The following is a 21,196-nucleotide window of genomic DNA, read 5'->3' on the forward strand; positions in this document are numbered from 1 at the left end:
TGGTATGGAGGAAAGAATCTTGAGTCAAGAGAATTGGGTTTGAATTCCAGCTCACCATTGGCTGTATGGATTTGCATATGTCCTCTAACTTTAATGCATTTATTCTTTATCTATAAAATGGGAATGATAATGCTTAGTTCACATAATTGTTGTAAAGGTCAAACAAAGTAATCGATATGAAAAATACTTGGTAAGTTATAGGAAATCAATAAATGTTACTTGACTTTGAAAGCTTAGAGTATCCTTAAAGATAATGGGCTGGGGTTGGTTCTCTGCATAAAATAATTCTTTTTTTTTTTAAGGTTTTATTTATTTATTTGACAGAGAGAGACACAGCGAGAGACGAACACAAGCACGGGGAGTGGAAGAGGGAGAACCAGGCTTCCCAAGGAGGAGGGCGTCCAATGCGGGGCTCGATCCCAGGACCCTGGGATCGTGACCTGAGCCAAAGGCCGACGCTAAACAACTGAGCCACCCAGGCGCCCCTGCATAAAAGAATTCTTAAGCATATTAGACTAAACTAAAAAGTAGAAATAAGAAACTTATGTTACTACAATATCACATCATGATAATTATGATTAAATAATTATGTTGGGTGTGGAGCCTACTTAAAAAAAATTTTAAAAATGAGACACAGAGAGATTAAATAATCTGCATACGGTCATATAGTAAGTGGTAGGATTGGGATTACAAATCAGATCATTTGAAATCACAGCTCGTTCTTAAATATTAAACTAAGCAATTATAATTTAAAAGATTACTTATCCTGTCTGAAGCCATCACCTTAAGTCTTTCTTTAAGGAACATCACTGTAGAAAGTGACAGTAACAAAAAAATAGAGCTTAAGGTATGATCAAGTTTAAAAAGAGAGTAAATAAAATTAAAAAAACCCCAAAAACCAAACCTCAATGTTAATGTTAACTAGAGGTTGCTTTAGATTATATCTGAAGTTAATAGCCAACACTGTAATATTAAGGACCATTTACTTTATTATGTAATTTCGTATCTTCTGTCTGAAGATCTATTCATTTTAAGAAAAATGGTTGCTTAATGCTGATCAGAGATTAAGAAAAACTAAGAAAGGCATCTAATAAGAACAGATTGTCTAAAATTCCAAGGCCCGGGGTGCCTGGGTGGCTCAGCCATTAAGCGTCTGCCTTCGGCTCAGGTCATGGTCCCAGGGTCCTGGGATCAAGCCCCACATCGGGCTCCCTGCTTGGCGGGGAGTCTGCTTCTCCTTCTCCCTCTGCCTGCCGCTCCCCCCACTTGTGCTCTCTCTCTCTCTGTCAAATAAATAAATAAATAAAATCTTTAAAAAAAAATAAAATTCCAAGGCCTTAAAAAAAAAAAATCCCAGAGGGTACAGCAATAATATTTTTGAGGGATTGATTGTAACAGATGTGATCAGTTTGAACCATAGTTGAACAATGCCCAGCAAAACAATGACTCTGGTTATCTAGAAAACCTAAATAAAGTTCCAATGACAAAGAGGTAAATAAATGATAAAAACTGATGTATTCTATCAATTTATTTAAAATCTTTTACCATGAGTTAAATCTATAAAGGCTAGTAATATAGCAGCTTGAGGAATATATTATGTAGGGAAAGATCATGACTATTTATACGTGCTAAATGGTAACCAATCATCCCAGGTTTTTAAGTAACAGTTACCATGATACGATGCTGGGCCATTAGTTATGTATTAACTAACATGATGAAGTAGAATAGTATTTCAATACCGTATCCCATTTCATATATCTCTTTATTGCCCTTTCTTTTCCTTAAGTATAAGCATGAATATGGTAGTAATATAACAAATGTAATTTTTTTGTATATTAGTACAAAAATAAAGTATAACATTTCTACTCTGCATGATTCAGACTGACAAAAACAATACCACCACATAAACACATAGATAAAAATCTAATCACCAAATCTATGACGTGGTAGAATCTAATGGTGATATTAGGCAAAGACACATGAATGTGCCATAAACACATCCAACAAAGCATATACAAAATGGAGATAAATTAAGCTACAAAGAATAGGAGCATATATAAGTCTTATAGAAGTACTGGGATGACTGACAAAAGTGGGGAGCTTTTTAATCGAGAAAAGTTAATAAAATGGAAGCTATAATTAAAAAGAGTTTTAAGAATATCACTGGCTTTCAGTCTCATATGGGGACGGAAATTTCCTTAATTCTTTGCTACTATCTAGCAGCACAATGAAAATACATCTATGCTGGGGCACCTGGGTGGCTCAGTCGTTAAGCATCTGCCTTCGGCTCAGATCATGATCCTGGAGTCCTGGGATCGAGCCCCACATCGGGCTCTCTGCTCGGCGGAAAGCCTGCTTCTCCCTCTCCCACTCCCCCTGCTGAGTTCCCTCTCTAGCTGTGTCTCTGTCAAATAAATAAATAAAATCTTTTAAAAAAAAAGAAAATACATCTATGCTATCTCCTCAAAGAAGATAACCAGGTACTACAGAAGATATCACTGAGATCTATTGTAATTACTTTGGATAGTTTAAGTAAGAGTAGTTTCTGTAAGTAGAAATTCATTTATATATTTATTCACAATTCCATCTACTTTAAGCCTATTAGAGCTAAGCTGACTGGAAAAAAAGCTTTCATTAATCACCTTTGACATCCACGGAAACCAAAACATATGCAAAGGCAATGGTTTTGTATATACAGCCTCAATTATGTGTTAGTCAACTCAAGCAACCATTATGTACTCAATAATAGGTATGACACAGTTCTGGACATCAGCAACACTAAAGCAGGCAGGCAGAGGCAGCCTGCTTATACTGATGTTTCTAGTGTTAACATTCTTAAGAAGTATGGAAAATAGTAATGATATGTCTTCCTCATTAGAACTTTATAGTAGTGGTCTGTTAGGTTTATCTCCATTTGTTTTATTAACGACTAAACTCTGCAGAATAACACGGTCTTAAGGAAAACAGCAGAGTATCTCAGAGGAAAAGGAAATGTAGGATGCTAGTGTGGGGATAAATTTCTAACTGCCAGTGATTGTTGTGAATATTACAATATATTCCTGACATAAAGCCTCTGTTGAAGGTAGCTACAGTGATAAAGAAAAAAGTCATCTTGAAACTTTAAAATTTAAATTCCTTGGTGTACATGATAATGTAGCAAAGTAAACAGAAAAAAAAATTTAAAACATTGTTTAAAAAAACATCAGGGGAAGCAGCTTATCCTTAGGGAGGCACAAGGTGCCTTATTATTAAGCACTTATAGAGTCCAATGCATTTTCAAAGCTGGTTACAATCATTACCACAGCACACCCTTGTGAGGTAAGTGTATTATCATCTGTGGTTCATAAATGAAAAAGCTGAGGCACTGAATGATTAAGTCACTCGCCTAAGGAGAATGAGTCAACGTCAAGAGTCATAGTTGAGCGACCTAACTTCTGACGATCAGTCCAGGGCTTAGTCAGCGGGGCCCGGAGTGGCTTCCCTGGCTGGCACCTGGACTAAGGCTATTTCCGTTCTGTTAAGCAGAGTAGGGGAACCGAGAGGACAGAACTTTCAAATAATTTTTACTTCTACTCAAGATTTAGCCCTGAGGTCTTAATCTCAGGATTTGGGACAGGAAAAGCTGTCGGGTGCACTCCCCCTCCCCCAACCTGTGGCAAGTGGGTACTGCGGGCGGTTCCGCCACCCCCTTTCGCAGTGATGGCAATGAGTGACCACCAGCGTTAGCAGAGCCGGGGGACGGGGGAGGGTTGATTGCTTTAAACAAGGACTCTCCATCGCCGCCTCTTTCTGAAAGCAAGAGAAAATGGTGGGAAGTCAAACAAAATTTAAATAAACAGACAACTTGTCCTAGGACCTCAACTAAGCAAATGAAGCCTCATTGTGCGTGCTGAGCCTGAAGTTCCCAACTTTCCGGGGAAGATGGGAGGACAGGGCAACAAAGGGCGCAGCAGGCATGCCTGGCAGTAAACGCGACAGCATCTAACCAGGCGGAAGAGCACGGGACTGAAAACCACCGTCCGGCACGCTAGGGTCCGCCGCCGAGAACTGCGCACCCTACCCACCAACCACGCGACCAGTCTTTTTTTTTTTTTTTTAACTTCTTTGCCCTTAAAAAAAGAGAGAGGGAGAGAGACACTGAGCGAGAGAGACTCCACTTCCCAGAAGCCTCTTGTTACCCACGCAGCCGCAGTCTTGCGCAGGCGCCGCCAGGGCCAAACGGACACGTCCGTCACGTGGACAGTAGCCGGCCAATCCGGTTTGAATCTCTTTTTTTTCCTCTCACCCCCCCTTCAGGAGCGGTTGTGCGATCAGATCGATCTAAGATGGCGACTGTGGAACCGGTGAGTATTGCTTTTGGCCCCCACCCCCACCGGTCCCCGCGCTCCGTCTCCCTTCGGACTGGAGGACCCCGCGGGACGGCGTTCCCGGCGCGCACGCTACCCCTTGCAGCCCCCTCCCCCTCTTCTTGGGCCTGACCTCTCCGCGGGCAACTGGGGGCGCCCCGGAGGCTGGCCGCGGCGGCGTGTAGCGCACACGTTCTGGTGGGGGCCCGAGAGCTGGGGGAAGGGGGTGGGGGAGGGGCGGCACGGCGCCTCCTGCGTATCCGCGAGGTGGTCTGCTAGGGTTGAGGGTGATCGGGGCCGTGGACTTGGTGTGTGGGGTTTGTGTCTTCGGGATAGAAGGGCGCAGGACTGGCTCCGAGGGGGCGCCGGGATCCGCAGGGAGGGTGGGCGGCGAGCCGGCCTGGAATGAGTTGGAGGAGGGAGCCCCGGGGTAGCTTTTCCGTCCCTACTTCCCTCCCGAGCTCCAGCCTAGGGGTTCGTGTGCGAGGCGCGCGCGGGTCTTCTTTAGACCGGTGGGCCAGGGAGCCGGTGGGCGCGCGTTGCCGGAGGGTGGGTTGGGCGAGAGTGGTGCCGCGGCACGCGAGGAGAAGCTTCGACCTCGCCGAGGGGAGCCGAGAGGGGCAAGCGCATGTTTCTCCAGCGCGCCCGAGAGTTGCCGGGGTTGGCGGCAGGGGAGGCGAGAAAGGTTTGGGGTGGGGAGGAGAACCTCGTGTTGCGCGGTAGAGCTCTCAGAGTAGGATGAAGGGTGGTGGTGGTGAGAAAGGGGGATCACATTGTCCTCTCCCCTCCATGCTTGATATTGGGCTGTCATGGAGGAGGGAAGGGGGAGGAGCGAGGCCTACTGATCGCTGCTGCTGGTCTGGTTGCCGGCCGGACCTGCTGCATTTCACACGCGCCTGTCTTCCATTCATTCATCCTTTTCCGCGCAGTGCGCACGTCTCAAGAGAATGCGACTGGGTCTTGATCCATCTGTTCTTCGGCGCGTTTATCGTCTGAAAGATTTCTAAGACACAGTTTACTGGAAATAGGAACTTAACTTTTAAAATTAGTTTTCTATTTATTTTTCCTTTACGCGTTCTGCCTCTTTCTTTTCAGTTTAGGCACCATCTTAAACTTAGTTGAAGCAAGCCGATCCCAGAACAGTAATTTGGTAGTTACCGCCCAAAGGAGAGGATATCTTTGTCATAGTTTGGTTTTGCCGGCACTGGCTCACTGAAACTTACAGGCCTGTGTTGCTGTTTTAGGAATGTCACATCTAAGTGAAATTGTTTTAGAGGCATAATGGAGTATTTTAACAACTGAAGACCTTGGAACCAATTCTAGACCTTGGTTGCGAGATATTTTTGTGTATCTTTAATGATAGTTTGTGATTTTGATTATGACTTAACCAATTTGTTTTAACTTTTTAGAGACCTTTATAGCTAGCTCAAAAATTAGTCATGGACGGTTTATAGACTACAAAAAGACTTATTTTTCATTACATTGGTGTGAACTATCCTACCTTGTTGCCGGAATTTAAGGCAGCTCTTCTCTTTGGTTACTTGTTTTTTATTGGTATCAGTTTTCATCTTTGTTCGGCAAAACTGTCTCTTAATTTGCTGATACAGTTAACTGACTTTAGAACATTAATGTTACATAAATAAAAGGGTAAAGGATGAATATGAAAATACTCCCTTTTAACAAGTTCCCATGTCAACTTTTTACTGGATCTGCTCTCCTCCCTACTGTACCAGTGTCATTAAAAAGCATTACAGCGGGTAATAGGGGCAAGGCTAAAACCTCTAAGCTGCGAAATAATGATGTATTCTGTGAAGTTTCAGTAACATTTAGGTCCTTTGGATTTTGTAAAGCTATGCAGTTTTCTTTCAACCGCACAGAACAGAACTACAAAGTGTTGAAGGACTATTTTGAGTCAGTAAATATTTATAGCCTCTGTTATGTTTAGGAGGTTATATCAAATGTTCTTTAGGATACAAAGTTATACAAAATGTGATTCTGTACCTTGTTCAACGTAAACTCTTAAGGAGCTTAATTCCCAGTGATGTGGTGGGTGATACAGTATAGTATTCATTCTAGTGCTGACCCAGGGAAACTTGGATACAGCATTTAAATTTGGGTAGTAGGGAACCTAAAAACCTAAAAGTGTGTGAAAGTGGAAGGCCAGTAGTAGTTTGAGGATGTATGTAAAATACATTGACGTGTTCATTTCTAGTGAGAATGGCAAATTTTTTGCACTTTCAATGCACCCTTTTCACAGGTTAGTCTTTTAGAATTCTTTGACTATTTTAAATACTGGGAGGTTGTTTATTTTTTTTTTAATTTTTTAAACAGCAGCTGATTAGTATTGATTGTAGTTGAGATATTCCTGCTGAAGCCTACAGAAACCATTATATTTGTTCACTGCTATTTCAGCTAGCTTGTGAGTTTCCTTATTGCTCTTCTGTAGGGCATAATCATAAGCACTTAAAGAATCATGGCTTTTCCTGATTGTCCCACCTTTCATAGGTATTTGGGGAATTTTTATCTATGGAAATTACATAAAATATCAGTCATTTTCAGTTCGATATTTGATTTTTTCAAGTGTGTGTAAGAGATCAGTTACATTAAGATGTGGCTTACAAATACTAAATTTGTTGAGAAGCTTGATAGGGAAAATTAAAGGAAGCATTTTACCTCTTTATAGGTAATATGGCAAATTTTGACCATTGGGATAAACAGTGCTTTTCTGTTATTCTCTTGGCATTTGAACTGTGGCTAGGCCAAAATTATCCTTTGTGGCTAGATCAAAATTAGACTTAATATTAGTAGTGAAGATGGGGAGGCAGTTTCCCCAGGCCATCTTGCTTCCAGTGGCGAAACATTTCTTTGTAACTTTATCTTCATTCTGCATTCTTCATTATTGGGCTGTTTTTTGACTTGTAGTTCTTTTTAAGGTAAGAGGTTTTTTGTTTTTTTGTTTGTTTAAACTGAAGGTATACAGTTTTATTTGTTTTTACATTGTATTTCTTGGATTTTTTTTTTTTAAGATTTTATTTATTTATTTGACAGAGAGAGACACAGCGAGAGAGGGAACACAAGCAGGGGGAGTGGGAGAGGGAGAAGCAGGCTCCCCGCAGAGCAGGGAGCCCGATGCGGGACTCGATCCCAGGACGCTGGGATCATGACCTGAGCCGAAGGCAGTCGCTTAACCAACTGAGCCACCCAGGTGCCCTGTATTTCTTGGATTTTTAAAGCTACATTAATTGCTTACTGGAATCAACTTGGACAGTCGGTGTTTCCATTTTTACCCTTTAGAAACGTGTTTTGGGGGCACCTGGGTGGCTCAGATGGTTAAGCGTCTGCCTTCGGCTCAGGTCATGATCCCGGGGTCCTGGGATCGAGTCCCGCATCGGGCTCCCTGCTTCTTGGGAGCCTGCTTCTCCCTCTGCCTCTCTCTCTCTCTGTCTCTCATGAATAAATAAATAAAATCTTAAAAAAAAAAAAAAAAACCTAATTGTAAGAATTTCCATTTAAAAAAAAAAAAAGAAACGTGTTTTGTACTGCAAAGAGCTTATTAAAAGTGAATAAGGCTTACGTATATATGGACAAATATGTTGTATATAATTCAGTGTTTTTGTTTAATCAAAGACTGTTGATTGACAAGCACACCTTGCAAATTAATATTATGTTTTTGCCTTAATGAAAGAACCCAGTACATGTATCAAAGTTCATTGATAAACCAAATAAATTTGGTTCTGGTGTTTATATTTTCAAGTTTCATTTCATTTTATACTCTGAATTAATACTGTGCATAATCATTTAACTCAGAAATCCAATTTATTTATTTATTTTAAGATTTTATTTATTTATTAGACAGAGACATAGCAAGAGAGGGAACACAAGCAGGGGAAGTGAGAGAGGGAGAAGCAGGCTTCCCGCCGAGCAGGGAGCCCGATGCGGGGCTCAATCCCAGGACGCTGGGATCATGACCTGAGCCGAAGGCAGACACTTAACGACTGAGCCACCCAGGCGCCCCTCAGAAATCCAATTTAGAAAGCAGTCCTAGTTTATACACTGAAGTTGCAGAGAATATAGTATTAAATGAATTAGGTAAACTTAATCCAATTTGGACAGCAAATTCTAGGCAATACTTAAAATACGTTGTTTAATTTATATCAGGTTAAAAATGTAGAGTACCTGGTTGTAACAAGGAACTTGTGAAATGGTTATTTTAGCAATGGTAATTACTTTTCCTTCTCTGCTACTGCTGGAAATTTTCTTGCTCTTCTGGTACCTATGAGTTTTTTCATCTATGTTAGAGAGACTTCTTAGAGAAGTGGGAAAGAGCATGGGGTATAGTCTAATTTTAATATCTGTGTCACCCTGGCTGAAATTTCTAAGTCTAGCTGAGAAAATGGGAATAAGATATTTTACAGTGATTTTGATTTTCAAATTCAGTATTCAGAGATGACAGTTTGTCCGTTATGAAAAACTAGGTATACCAAGTTAATAGTCCATGAGTGTGTTGCATGCAGGTGTATTCATGCATACTCATGTATACTCATCTTTTTCTTTTTTTTTTAAGAAATTCACATAGCTGCTTTTTGATTATCAATCCTTAGTCATTGGCAAGAAATGCAAAGCTTATGCTCTACAATCCTCAGATACTCTTCCCACTCCTATCCCTATCATAAAAATCACTAGTGTTCCTTCAAAAGTTCCTGTTTGTGTCTGGAGGAAAAAGAAAGGATCACTTTTGACTTTCAGGTATGTGGTCAGAAAGTAAGTGTTTTTTTCCCTCCAGTTGGAACTTTTGATACATTATTCCACAGAAACAATGGGAAGCTGTAATATTGTCACATTGTTCAGTAAGTTTCAGTGGCATTAGGACAAATCTAACCAGCATTGAATTTCCAGGGATATGGATTTAGAGTTCTAAGCAGCTGCCCTAAAAATGACCTTTAAGGGGCGCCTGGATGGCTCAGGTGGTTAAGCGTCTGCCTTCGGCTCAGGTCTTGGTCCCGGGGTCCTGGGATGGAGCCCTGCCTGGGGCCCCCTGCCGGCCCCCCCCCCCCCCTTTGCCATCCCCCCCCCCCCCCCCCCCGCTGTGCTCTCTGGCTCTATTTCTCTGTCAAATAAATAAATCTTTAAAACAAATGACCTTTAATCACAACCTATTTGTAACAGTGATTTTTAATGTAGGCAGATCTTTATTTCTTACTAATTAACATATAGCATATATGTATGTTAGGCACTACATTAAGTACTTTACATATATTAATTCATTTAATCCTACAGCAGCCCTATGAGGTAGATATTATTATCCTTCATTCAGATGAGGAAACCAAGGCACGAAGAGATTAAGTAACCGTGTGACTAACGTGCTCAAGATCACACAGCTAGTAAATGGTGGGGTGGAGTTCAAACTAAAGCAGCCAAATTCCAGAGGATGTGTTCTTAACCATGATACCGTCTTTCCAATAGCCATGTAATGTGTTTTCCTTATGGGATTTGGGGAGATTAATTTGATAAACTTACTAGGTATTTTACTGCAGCTCTAAAAGAAAATGTGTGGACATTTTAGGCTCTTTTTTTCTACAGTGTTTGATAACAACCAAAGTACAGTAAGAAAATAGCACTGTGGTGTCTAAATTCAAGGACTAAACGCGTTGTTACACATAAGGTTATATTTTAGAAACTGGTCCAGAACATTTTGGATAGATTTCTGAAGAAAGCAAATGGTCACTTCCCTTCTCCCCCTTCTCATTTGATTTTTGGACCTTGTCAAATCAAATGATTTGCCAATTAAAATATTTTCCTAGTAAAAACAGTGCAGTAAGTTTTTAAAAATTTGTGATTATGGAATTTATTCGTAACTACCTTTGTACTGTTAGTAATTTTGGTGAAAGGTCTAAGAGTTAAGCAGTTGTTTTGAAAAAGTTTCAGTATAATATTGCTAGTCTTGTTTTTCTTTTTTTTCGGGCGCATGAGTGCATGTGGGGGATGGGTGGGAGGAGAGGGAGAGAGAATCTCAAGCCAACTCCCCACTGAGCACGGAGCCAGACCGGGCTTGATCTCATGAGATCACGACCTGAGACTAAATCAGGAGTCAGTCGCTTAACCAGCTGAGGCACCCAGGCGCCCCTAATGTTGCTAGTCTTAAAAGCTCAATTGTTTGAGGAAGATAGTAGTAAGACCATTTCTCTGAAACTCAAGGCTTTGCAGTAGTTGTTAGAGCTAAAACATATATTTGCATGTTTTTAGATATATGTTCTAAACTTGTTACTATAAAATGCTGTACAGAAATTATAATCTGTGGGGCGCCTGGGTGGCTCAGTCGTTAAGCGTCTGCCTTCGGCTCAGGTCATGATCCCAGGGTCCTGGGATTGAGCCCCGCATCGGGCTCCCTGCTCTGCAGGAAGCCTGCTTCTCCCTCTCCCACTCCCCTTGCTTGTGTTCCCTCTCTCGCTGTGTCTCTCTCTGTCAAATAAATAAATAAAATCTTTAAAAAAAAAGAAAAAGAATTCCATAGCTGGGGGCGCCTGGGTGGCTCAGTCGTTAAGCGTCTGCCTTCAGCTCAGGTCATGATCCCGGAGTCCTGGGATCGAGCCCCACATGGGGCTCTCTGCTCCGCGGGAAGCCTGCTTCTCCCTCTCCCATTCCCCCTGCTTGTGTTCCCTCTCTCGCTGTGTCTCTCTCTGTCAAATAAATAAATAAAATCTTAAAAAAAAAAAAATATGTGCTCTGCTTATTATAGTGACAGTCAACAAGATTTTTATATTTATGTGAACTAATGTCAGTGTGGATTTTTTTTTAAGATTTTATTTATTCAGAGGGAGATAGCGCAAGTTGGGGCAGGGGCAGAGGGCGAGGGAGAGAGAATCTCAAGCAGACTCTGTGCTAAGCATGGGGCCTGATGCGGGATTGATCCCAGGACCCTGAGATCTTGACCTGAGCTGCAATCAAGGGTCGGACACTTAACTGACTGAGCCACCCAGGCGTCCTATGTTAGTGTTCTTATGAAGAATTTTTATGGGGTTTTACATAGTCATCTTAGGGCAACAGCTTATGCAGTTACAAAGTCTGATAACTTCCAAGTATTAACTAAGGAAAGAAAATGTAATATTTTAAAGGAAAGATGAAACACATATTTTTCTTGTAGTTTTACCCCCCTAATTCTCTTAATATTTTGAGATAAATAATAGGTGGGAAATTCATATTTCAAGTAGTTTTTTTTCCTGCCAAGCTTAGAACTCAAACCCAGGCCTTGGCCCCAAGCTGTGTTACTATTCTGTTCAAAAAAAGAAACTGAAATTCAAGACTAAAAAGCCTTAACTCCTTATCTTCAGTAAAACTCCTACCTTAAGCATAAAATTGCTGGATAGATCATCATTATGCACAAATAAATTAAATATAAAGCCCTGTCTTCGAAGGGGCACCTGGATGGCTCAGTTGGTTAAGCAGCAGACTCTTGATTTTGGCCCAGGTTGTGATCTCAGGGTCCTGGGCTTGAGCCCAGGGTCAGGCTCCATGCTCAGTGGGAGGTCTGCTGCTCTCGCTCCCTCTGCCCCTTCCCCCACACATGCGCACGCCCTCTCTCTCTACTCTCTCTCAAATAAACATTTAAAAAAAATGCCTGTCTTTGAAAAGACATACCAAATGACTTATGGGCTGTGGCATGGAGCAATACAGGTTTTTCTCTTTTTTTTTTCTTATTCATTCATTTGAACTTGTACGCTGTATTTTTTAATAGTGTTCAGGATTGTAAAATCTCTTTTGGATTTTGGTTTATAAATAATTACCATTTAGCTTTTATTTATTTATTTTTAATAACTTTTTTCTTGAATTAGTAATACATGCTCATGGTCCAAAATTCAAATAGATCCCTTTAGCGGTGAAGTCTATGGCCCCATTGTCAGAATAATGTTTTTAAATGCATTAAGTAAAATACTTAGGATTACAAAAGAAGCTAATTACATTGAAGTACAGTAAGGATTAACTGAGTTAACATGCAGCATTAAGGATGCTGCCTTAAGGATGCTGCCTGGCACAGGCTCAGTCTTGTCTTTTTTTTTTTTTTAAGATTTATCTATTTATTTTGTGGGGAGAGAGTGCACGCTAGCGAGCCCATGAGCAAGAGGGGCAGAGGGAGAGAGAATCTCAAAGCAGACTACCTGCTGAGTGCCATGACCATGAGATCACGACCTGAGCTGAAACCAAGAAACCAGGAGTTGGATGCTCAACTGACTAAGCCACATAGGCGCCCCAGTCCTGTCTTTTTATTGTGAAAAACCTATTTCCTATCTATCTTTTGCAGCCATCTAGTTCCCTTTTCCAATGCATCCATACTGTTAACCAGTTTGAGGATTCTTTTAGATAAGGGCTGTACAAGAGAACTTTCTGTGATGGTGGAAATGTTCTACATTTGTGCTGTTCAGTACAGTAGCCACTAGCCCCACATGGCTTTTGAGCACTTGAATTGTGACTGATTGAACCAAGGAAGTGAATTTTATACTTCATTTAATTTAAATGTCATTTTAATTAATTGAAATTTAATTTCATATGTTGCTAGTGGCTACCAAATTGGACAGTGTAGCTGTAGAATCTAGACCTATCTGGTGTAAACATATGCATTTCAAAGGCAATTATTTGCTCTTGTATGGATAATTAGAATTGTCCTATAGCCTTTTTTGTGCTGTTTAAAAAAAATTTGTGGGTAGGCAGTACTTTATGTTGTTTGAAAATCAGATTTTGTACAAAAGACTATATAGTGAAGTCTGTATCTCAGGCTGATCCCATTCAGGTAGATCACTTCTAGAGACAACCAGTATTGTCACTTCTATCTTTCCATAGAGATTTATATATATAGGCAACAAGGACTAACATTTTTAAAAAATGTTAGTCAACTGTATACATTAATCTGGCACATTATGTTTTTCACTTAATAATAGGTGTTTTAGAGCATTGCATATTAGCACATAAACCTTTCACTTTTTTTTGTTGGTATGTATTGCACGGTTTGGTCTTAAACATAGTTATTTCTATATTGTATTTCTATACATTTGGGTTATTCCAACCATTTGCTAATTCAGTTTATGGTGAATAGCCTTCTAATATTCCATACATGAGGTAGTATAGATGAAAGGTAAATGTTTTGCCAGTAAATTGAAAATTTAGAAACTACTGGTTAGATAAAACGCTTTGTGACTATAGTTGGCTATCAGGCTATAATTTTTTTTAGAACTACACCTCTTTCTAATTGTGAAAAATTTATATGTAAAAAACATAAAAGATACACATGTGCATAAGTTTTAGAGTAATAAATTGATGACCTTTGTACTCATCACCTAAGACATCATCGTGTCTTTATGATGGCTTCAGCTTCCTCGAATCTCTACTAAAGCCCCACTTGGGGAAACCAGTGGGCAAGATCATGAACATGTTCTGGGAAACATAGGACTCCACAGTTGTTATCTGGCAGGTTATGGTGTGGGCCAGGCAAAGAACTTTTAGTTAGGAGAGTGGTTTGTGGTAGTAAGATGCTTTGTGTTTTTGTGTGTTGTTTTAAGTGTGGGTTAAAGCTGAACTCATTTGGTGTGAAATTTGTAGCTGTTTCAGGGGGAAGGGCACAAAGGAGAGAAAAGGAGCTTTGTTAACACAGGGTTAAGCTGAGTTAAGTAAAGATAAGTCTGGGCCAGACAAACCATGGCAATCAGTGTTTTGTTTTGTTTTTTTTGAGGGTAGAATAATAAGCATCTTGATCATTATAGCCATCAGATGAAGAATCACATTGGTCCAATCTGGATGTTGCTCTCTATATCTGGTGCACACTTGTCTTTGACTGTGCTCGTGATTTCCTCTCATCTGACTTCTTGGTGTCCCTTGTTGTCTTACTTGGTTTCTTGTTTCATTTCAGTAGATCACATCTCCAGTAATATTTTGAGAAAAGATACATGAGAGTTAAAGATTTTTGAGACCTTGCCTATTAAACAATGTCATATCTGTAGTTTGGCTGGGTGTAGAATTCTTTTCTTCGGAATTTTAAAGTCATTATTTCAGGTCATCTTCTGTTGTGGCTGTTCAGTCAGATAGTCTAATGACTTCTTTTTTCTTTTCTTTTCTCTTCTTTTCTTTGTGTGACCAGTTCTTTTTCAACCGAGAAATTTTTTTTGTCCCCATTTCACAATGACATGCTCCACTGGGCTAGGTACTCATTGCATTTTTTTAACGTGGCAACTCCTATTCATCACTTTATAGATTTATTTGTGATTTTCCCCTCTTTGAAACAGTTATTGAGATACTGGATCTCCTAGCATGGGTCTCTGATTTTTTTTTTTTTTTTAAGTTTAAATCTTGTTTTCATTTTCTGTCTTTTCTGGGAAATTTTATTTTCAAGCCTTTCTGTCATAATTTTAATTTCCAGGACACTTCTCTTGTGTTCACTTTATAACTTCCTATAATTGTGATGCAACATTTTAACCCTTTTTTTTTTTTAAAGATTTTATTTATTTATTTGACAGAGACACAGCAAGAGAGGGAACACAAGCAGGGGGAGTGGGAGAGGGAGAAGCAGGCTTCCCGCGGAGCAGGTAGCCTGATGCGGGGCTCAGCTCAATCCCAAGACCTTGGAATCATGACCTGAGCCGAAGGCAGACGCTTAACAACTGAGCCACCCAGGCACCCCACATTTTAACCTTTTGAGGATATATAGAGAGCTACATATTTTTGAAGGCATTTTCTTTTCCCTGCCTCTTCCCTCCAAGTTGCTTATTTTCTTTTTTATTTTTGAACTCATGGCAGCATTCCTGTGAAGGTAGAGGGAGGAAATTGAGGGATCTAGTTATTTTTCAATAGCTGTCACCATATTCTCTTTAATTTACCTCCTTCTTTCACTCTCAGTTCTAAAGGTGCTGCCAGTTTTTGAGACTTTTAGGATCTAGGTGTGTATATTGATTAGGGACCACTTGTCCATCTATGTTCCAGCTCTTTTCTTTTTTTCTTTGCTCTTCCCATAGTTGTGGACTTAGAAAAAAATCTCTATTATCGTTTTAGTGGGATTTTGAGAAGGAACAAAATTAAAATCTTTCATTTATTCAAACATTTGAGTACTGTACTATCATGTGCTAGACACTTCTGAGTGCTTAACCTGGCTTTCCTTTGAGCTTAAAGTTACTGAATTACTGAATAGCAAAAAAAGTAAAGAAGTAACACTTAGCATGATATTTAAAAAGTAACATTGTTTCATTCTGATCATAGAATACAGTATTACAGTTTTTCTGTAACTAGGCAAAAAGTGCCAGGAATAATAAACCTAGCAAGTAATTTGCTGCTTTCCTGTACCCAGGTACCAGTGCCTTCAAGTGCCCAGAAATTACAAACCTAGTAAGTAATTTGCAGGATTCATAAATGAAAGCTCTACAATTCTACTGAGGAATACAATGAAGGGCTTTAGTAAACAAAGTCATAATTTGCTTTTGGGAAAGATTTGATATTGGGAAGATGTTAATTTTTCCTGAATTAATTCAGTATGTATTGAATCAAAATGCCAAAATCTTTGCAGTGGGATGGGGAACTATATGCTGAGGTCCACAAACTGGCCTTAGGTCTGTTCTTGTGTGGCCTGCTAGCCAAGAATGTGTTTTGTATTTCAAAGGGTTGTAAAATAAAGCAGAGAATAAGTGACAAAGATCACCAGCCTAAAGTATTTACTCTCTGACCCCTTATAGAAAAAGTTTGCAAGCTCCTGTTTTATAAAATGATTGTAAAGTTTATTTGAAAGAATAAATAAATGAGAATTGGCAGTAAATTTTTGAAGAAGAAAAGGGGAATGGAGAATTTGCCCTACAATGAGAAAAAAAATATTGAACAGTTAATTTTTAAAAATGTGGTATTGGTGTAAATGGGACTGACAGATCACTGAAACAGACTGCTCAGTCCGGTAGACTCAAGTGTATATTTGGTTTCAGTATAATTTTGTTGTAATAAATTTGGAACATTTAGATCTGTGTGAAGAAAATAAAAGTCATCTATAATCCCAACAACTAGGTTTTCCTTGGTAATATTTTGGTTTACTTGTTTGTGGACTCTTTTATTCTTACCTCATCTCTTCTTTGTACCTCTTTTCTTATTCATTCATTCATTCATTCATTCATTTATTTATACATACCTCTTTTCCATTTATTTATTTACATATGAGGGAGGGAGGGAGAGAGAGAGTGGGCATATGAATGGGAAGGGCAGAGGGAGAGAGAGAATCTCAAGCAGACTCCACACTGAGCCCAGAGTCCGATGGTGGGGCTCCATCTCAGGACCCTGAGATCCTGATCTGAGCTGAAACCAAGAGTTGGAGGCTTAACCGACTGCGCCACCTAGACGTCTCTTTTGCTTTTATTATTTTATTTATTTATTTATTTTACGGATTTTAGTTATTTATTTGACAGAGAGAGACACAGCGAGAGAGGGAACACAAGCAAGGGGAGTGAGAGAGGGAGAAGCAGGCCTCCCACAGAGCAGGGAGCCCGATGCGGGGCTCGATCCCAGGACCCTGGGACCATGACCTGAGCCGAAGGCAGACACCCAACGACTGAGCCACCCGGGCGCCCCCTCTTCTGCTTTTATAAGAGTATTTTTTAGAGCAGTTTTAGATTCACTACAAAATTGAGAGAAAGATAGAGAGGGTTCTGGTATACTTCCTGTTCCTGTATGAACAGGTGCGCCGTGCCCCCCCTCACCTCCCCACTGTCAACATCCCATACCAGAATGGAACATTTGTTATACCAAATGAACCTACACTGACACATCATCGTCATCTCAAGTCTCTAGTTTACATTAGGGTTCACTCTTGGTGTTGTACAGTCTTTGGGTTTGGACAAATAAATAATGACATGTATTTACCACATTGTAGTATCATACAGAAGGAGTTTCACTGCCTAAAATCCTCTCTTTTCTGCTTATTTATCCCTCCTTTCTAACCCCGGCAACCACTAATCTTTTTACTACCCCCATGTTTACTGCCTTTTCCAGAATGTCATATAGTTGGAATTGTACAGCATGTGGTTTTTTCAGATTGACTTCTTTCACTTGGTGATATACATTTATCATTCCTCCATGTCTTTTCACGGTTTGATAGCTCATTTCTTTTTGTGCAGAACAATATTGCATTGTGTGGATGTACCATAGTTTATTTAGGACTTCTTAAAAAATGCCTCCGCTCCACCAGAAAAGTAAAGTGCTCCCTGTTTGTACAGTTTTCTAAGCATCACATTTAGTGCCTATATTGTGAATGCCATAATATATTTTATTTTTTGGTTGTATCTTTTGATGTATGTTGACTGTACTTTTTATTTACTAACATAAAATACACAAAACTGTTAGTGTCCTGGTACTTTTTTTTTAAGAAATCTCTTAGAAGTATAATTATTGAGTTAAAGAACATAGCTCTTTTTATATTTGGAAGCTTGTATTTCATTAACTTAAGCTCAGTAAGTGGAGGGATATGATCTACTCTATAAACCTGGGGACATTTGAAACTGACTGTCCCTAGTTTTCTAATTTTTTAAAGAAATATAGGTTGATTTCTTTCGGAAGATAATTTAAATATTTGAAATATGAAAGGACAAACTCTAATTTTCTTATTAAAATTATTGTTTTGGGGTGCCTGGCTGGCTCAGTTGGTAGAGCATACGACTCTTGATCTCGGAGTCATGAGTTTGAGCCCCACATTGGGTGTGGAGATTACTTTTAAAGAAACTATAGTTTATATCACAATTTTAATCTTTAACTTTTAACGTTGTAGAACTTTGAAAAAACGTGTAGAATTTAGAAAATTCAGCTGTAAAAAAAAAAGCAGCTGCTTACTTGTTTGGGACTGTAAAGATTTCAATCAGTGTCATTAAATTTTAGTTATAATTTTAAAAGGAATAAACTTAAAAAGAATCAGTAGGCAAAATATTTGCCTTTCAAATTCTAATTATGAAGCTTTAAAGAATAATTGAAATTGCTTTGCTACTGAAACCAGTGTAATTTTGTGCAGTGAAAATGCTTGTCCTAACATCACTTTAATGTTATTTGGAGCACTTTTTAATTTTGTATATAATGTTTAACTTCTATAAATTTCCTTAGTTGTTATAAAATACGAGTATTTTGGTAATCTTTGGTTTAAGTAGCATTGATATTTAAATTTTATCATTAGCCTTGTTATCATTCTAGATCACACATGTTTATTTCTTACGTCTATCATCACATTTTCCTTTCTGAATTTGGGATCCTCTGAGCTATGTAAGATGTGGAGAGTAATTTGGTTGACAAATTTCGAATGAAACAAGATGCCTACAGATCTTTCTAGTAAAGAGTTAAAGATAGACGCATCCAAGTTTTAAAAATTGTATTCCATAAGGTCAAAAATTCAAGTGTGGCCTGAAGGGATTTTTTTTTTTTAATATTAGTAAAATGTGGTTAAGTCTATCTTGCTGTCTATCCAGAAATAACCATTTTTAGCTATAGAGCAGCAAACTTAATCAGCTCTGTTCACTGAAAAGTGTAGTGGTTGCTAGTCATTAATTTTAGTCAGGTAATTAGGTTATTGTTCCTTAAATAGATCGAACAGCTATTAAATTTTGCAGTACTTATAGATATGACACAATTTGTACAAATCACAGCTCTTCCCTTCTGTACCTCAGCTTCCAGTATTTTTTTGTTGTATAGATGCCATTTTACATCATTTGAAAAGAATATTAAAAAGTACTGTCTTTTGAATCAGAATTGACATACAGGGTATATTGATTAGTGACCATTGATTATGGTCACTATTATGCAAAGGAATGAAAAACATGAAAAAAAGTCTCCATTTTAGCAGTGTTTTGAGAAAAGGGTTGTATTTTGCTAACTCTGCATATGTTATTTTTCTACTTCAGTGTTTTAGTTTAGAGCATGAAGGTCACTATTTTGATTCTTTATTACAGACAAGGAAGAAGACCTGCAAAATCCACAGCCTCCCACTTTTGTGATGAGTGATGCCACATTAGCTGATACTACTTTAACAACCAAAACAATTGATTTAATTATTTGTGGTAATTTTCAGTGTTTACACCAATTTTTTTATTCCTTACAAGGCAAGTGGTAAGACTACTTGTTCTTATGTACTAGTTAATTAATTACACTAATTTACATATGGAGGGTGCTGGGGGAAATGCATTGTTTGCTAAAAAGAGACCTGGGAACTGAATGTTTGGAGACTAAAGGGAAGAGTAATATATTTTGAGGTCTGTTTACGTATCTTACTTGTATGATGATAGAATTCTCTTTCCAGTTATTTGTATCCATAAAGAGAGGATTTTATTTATACTTCCCTGTATTTCTGAGGTATTTGGCCATATAGGCATTTAGTATGCTGTCTTACGTAATATAAACTCACTATAATTGATCATTGGCATTTACTTGCTTTTTTTCATAGTGGGATTTTGTGTGTGTGTTGGGAATGAGGTGTACCATTCATGGCCTTTTTTTCTAGTTTATTGGCAGTGGCATACATTTGCAAGATAGTGAAGGTATTGAGTCTGAGGCTGTGGCACAAGGCATAGTACATACTGTAGGGTTATGCGGCCTGGAAAGAGTACCTCGATAACGTTATATAATTTATTATCCAACTCTGGGCACTTTTGGGAGTGAATGAAGATTCTACCGATACACTGGAACAATAAAACAGGTAAAACCAGGACATATGTTATCCCTAGCTGTGAATCCTGATAGTGATAGTTCTGGATTCAAATGTAGACTACAGCTAGGCCACGTTAACTTCCAGCCCTTAAATTTAAAGACCCAGAGAGTTTCACAGCATTGTGAAGATTGAATATATTGAGATTATATAAATATTGAAATAATGTATATAAAAATATGTAGCATGTTATTTGATAGTAACTGCTTGGTAAATGTTACCTATCTAGTAAAAACTCATAGTTTGGATGAAGTGTGAGGAGGGTGGGTGTTACCATTTGAAAAGTCATAAAGCACCATTCTTTTCTTATTTGCTTACTCTTCTCATTATTTCATATTTTTATTTAATGTATATAGTGCCTTCAGTTTACTGAAATGTTGGGGGGTGAGTAACTTGTAGAGATAATTGCAACTATCTTTGCCATAATAGCATTTACATTTCTCTTAAGGCCACAAATGGTCTTTTCTAACTCAACTGAAAAAACAGTGAAGCAAGGAAGAGGGTATATATAAGGAAGTGCTATTGAAAATTGGATATTATTATCCATTATTCGGTGCTCTGTTAAACTTGGCTGAAATTATACAACTGTGAATGGCAGAGCTGGGATTCTAACCTGGGTAGTCTGGCTCCAGAGTATGTGATCTAAACCAGTGTCTCCCATATTCTGGTGGAAAGTGGGTTGTTTATTTACTTACTTGTTTTTAAAGACTTTATTTTTTTTTTAAAGTAATCTCTACACCCAATGTGGGACTCGAACTTACAGCCCCAAGATGAAGTCACATGCTAGACCAACTGAATCAGCCAGGCACCCCTTTTATTTTCTTTTAAACAATTTCTCATGTAATGTTTTTGTAAATCATAATAGGATAAAGAAAAGTGAAAAAAAAAAGGCACAAAAACGTAAGCCTGCATTTGCTATTACTAGTTTCGACAGGTGCAAAAATACTGTCAGATTGTTGTAAAGTTTTCTAAGTCCTTACTTTCCATTCTATACCTACCGTGGTTGTAGGCTATAACCAGCAGAAATCTGTGGACTGCATTTTGTGTTACTGCTTTAAACCTGTATTAGTGCCAGGGGAACTATTGCTTTTTGCTTACTTCAAATTAAGGTTTAGGTGATGTCCTAAAGCTATACGTGTGTTGGGGGGGGGGGCGCCCT

At 38.9% G+C, this 21,196-nt stretch overlaps 1 protein-coding gene across 1 annotated transcript in view; it reads left to right on the forward strand.

The window, feature by feature from the left end:
• The first annotated feature begins 4,227 nt into the window (after positions 1–4,227).
• Positions 4,228–21,196, forward strand: part of EIF4E (eukaryotic translation initiation factor 4E) — a 43,073-nt gene continuing 26,104 nt past the window's right edge. The window contains exon 1 of the mRNA XM_021680388.1: positions 4,228–4,343. Within this exon, the coding sequence (XP_021536063.1) occupies positions 4,326–4,343 (18 nt within the window). The 5' untranslated portion in view covers positions 4,228–4,325. The remainder of the gene's footprint in view (positions 4,344–21,196) is intronic.

The sequence above is a fragment of the Neomonachus schauinslandi genome, chromosome 2, assembly GCF_002201575.2.
Source record: "Neomonachus schauinslandi chromosome 2, ASM220157v2, whole genome shotgun sequence".
Taxonomy (NCBI): domain Eukaryota; kingdom Metazoa; phylum Chordata; class Mammalia; order Carnivora; family Phocidae; genus Neomonachus; species Neomonachus schauinslandi.